Source organism: Fukomys damarensis, unplaced genomic scaffold (genome assembly GCF_012274545.1).
Source record: "Fukomys damarensis isolate Sample0158 unplaced genomic scaffold, DMR_v1.0_HiC HiC_scaffold_37, whole genome shotgun sequence".
NCBI lineage: Eukaryota > Metazoa > Chordata > Mammalia > Rodentia > Bathyergidae > Fukomys > Fukomys damarensis.
In genome coordinates this window covers 6,502,162-6,504,772 of record NW_022900949.1, presented here as the reverse complement: position 1 = coordinate 6,504,772, position 2,611 = coordinate 6,502,162, and the positions used below count along the sequence as shown (strand labels likewise).

General features: G+C 50.2%; 1 protein-coding gene across 1 annotated transcript in view; it reads right to left on the bottom strand.

Annotated features, from left to right (window-relative positions):
* Positions 1-2,188, bottom strand: part of Ldlr (low density lipoprotein receptor) — a gene marked incomplete at its 5' end in the record, with an annotated part of 15,314 nt that extends 13,126 nt beyond the window's left edge. Inside the window, 1 exon segment of the mRNA XM_033759596.1 lies at positions 2,041-2,188. Coding sequence (XP_033615487.1) covers positions 2,041-2,188 — 148 coding nt within the window.
* Between the last annotated feature and the right edge of the window lie 423 nt (positions 2,189-2,611).

The following is a 2,611-nucleotide window of genomic DNA, read 5'->3' as shown; positions in this document are numbered from 1 at the left end:
TGTAGTTGAGACTGACCTGGAGCTCACTATGTAGCCCAGGCTGGTCTCGAACTCACAGCGATCCTCCTGCCTCAGCCTCCCGAGTGCTGGGATGACAGGTGTGTGCCACTATTCCCAGCCATCTACGACTACTATTACACATTGTAAACCATGTACATTTTATACAGCTATATAAAAGGCAGGTACATCCATAGATTATTATATATAATTAACCATACCTGATACATTTACATCCATCTGCTCTATGTGTATGTTATAGACTCCATATACCCAGATCTACTTTTATGAATCTATCACGTATGTATAATATAGCCATATATTACACAGATTTACATTTACCTATGTATGTATCTGTTACGCGGCTATACTAGACATACCATATATTTACATATATCCATGCATGCATATGTAATACAGTATAGGTGTATACTATACAGATCTTTTCTCCCATCAACCATTCTTTTTGGGGGGTACTGGGAATCGAACTTGGGTCCTCGAGCTTGCGAGGCAGGCAGTGGAATCACTGAGGTAAATCCCTGGCTCTGGGTGTATACTACACAGTTATATACAGGCTATGATTTCAATGTGGCTCCTCCCCTCTCAAGCTGGGACTGGTTTTCCAGTTTGATGTGGGGAGGGATGGGATTCTTTCATCCTCTCTTTTTTTTGGTACCGGGGATCGAACTTGAGCCCTTCTCGCAAGGCAGGTGGTGAAACCACTGAGCTAACTCCCCGGCCTGTGGTGGGACTCTTAGACGTCCTTAGGTTAAGAGAAATGCAGGCAGCTCTCGCGAGAGCGGCTTAGCAGCGAGAGCAGGGTGCCCCGCCCCTTTTCTCTCCTCCACATGCGCAGTTTGCCCTTCCGCGTTTCTATTTCGCTCTGCTAGGGTGAGGTCGATGCCGCGGGGTGGCTGCGGAGTCTTGGACGTCCAGCCTTCAGAACTGTGAGCTAAACCTTCTTTCTTTCATATATATATATATAATATATATAATATATATTCCTGCGTGTAGTAAATATGTCTTCTCTAGCGATATTTAAGTAAAAATCTGCACTAATAGTGTAGTCCCTCTGAGCTTTGTAGCACAAGCTTGTAATCCCAGCACTCAGGACGCTGAGGCAGGCAGGAGGATCGCTGGGAGCTAGGGATTACCTGGGCTTCACTGTGAGACCCTATCTCAACAAACAAACAAAAATGTAGCCTCTCACAGCCATGAAAAGGGCGGTGTTACCCTTACGCCGCAAACCCAGGTGCAGAAGTTTGTGGTAGTTGTGATTCTCATTTGCAGCTGTGCGTCTGCACGGGAAATCACAGCGAGAAGGCTTTTAATTATTTGCCACAGGGTAGTTTGATTTTCTTTTCAGAGTATTTTAGGGCTGGGTGTGGTGACGCACCCCTGAATTCCAGCTTTGAGAGGCTGAGGCAGGAGGACCTGGAGTTCGAGGCCAGCCTGGGTTACATAGTTCAGAGCTACCTGGACTATGCAGTGAGACCCCTGCCTCAAGAAATAACAAAAGCAGGGCCGGGGATTTAGCTCAGTGGTGCAGCAACTAACTGGCAAGCGCAAGGTCCTGAGTTCAATCCCCGGTACCAAGGCAAAAAAAAAAAAAAAAAAGGCAAAACCAGTTCAGGGCATGTGCAGAAGGCGTCCGTGGAAGAGGGTGTGGCCCTTTTACCCATTTCTGCAATGACAGCTCACCCAGAACGGTCCTCTGGTCCCCTGAGCGTGATGTCCTAAGGTTACAGACCGTGTTGGGTTTACTGGTTTCCCAGGCCTTTTAAACTAGAAGTTTAGCAGAGCGTGGTGGCGCACGCCTGTAATCCCAGCTCTTGGGAGGCCGAGGCAGGAGGATCGCTGTGAGTTCGAGACCAGCCTGGGCTACACAGTGAGTTCCAGGTCAGTCTCGACTACATAGTGAGACCCTGTCTCAAAAAACCAAAAAAAAAAGGGGGGGGCAGGTTGGTGGTGGCGCAGGTGGTGGGAGCAGGAAGTGGGGGAAGAGAGGCGTGGGTGGGGAGCTTTGGAATCAGCAGCACTCACGCCGCAGGATGTGTGTCTTGCCCTGGTAACGCTGGGCGAAACTGTGGTCCTGCGAGGTGAGGAAATGAGTCACTTTCTCGGCTCTGACACACAGATCGGGAAGAAAAGCAACTGGGATTCCTGGGCGGGGCAGATAAATAAAGCGGGAAGTTCAGGGAAGGGCCAGTGGCCGCGCAGATCCTGGGGGGAGGCGCCTGTCACCCCATCAGGCCACCGCAGCTCTGGTGACCAGGCGTCCACGGCCTGGTCTTTGCCTGAGAGTCCATCGTACACACAGAAGGTACTCAGGAAGGCCTGGGAATGTTAATGACAGCTGAAGACCCTTTCAATACACATGGTCACAGAGTGAGGTGGCGCACACCTGTGATCTCAGTTACGGAGGAGGCTGAAGCAGGAGGATCCCAAGTTTGAGCCCCGCCTGGGTAACTTAGAACCCCTCAGAATAAAAAAGGGCTGGGGAGGGAGCTCAGTGCAAAGCCCTGGGTTCAATCCCAGCACCACACACACACATCCTATAGAGCACAAAGCCTCCTTCCTTGGACCTTTGGACATCAAGCCTACCCTGGGGTGC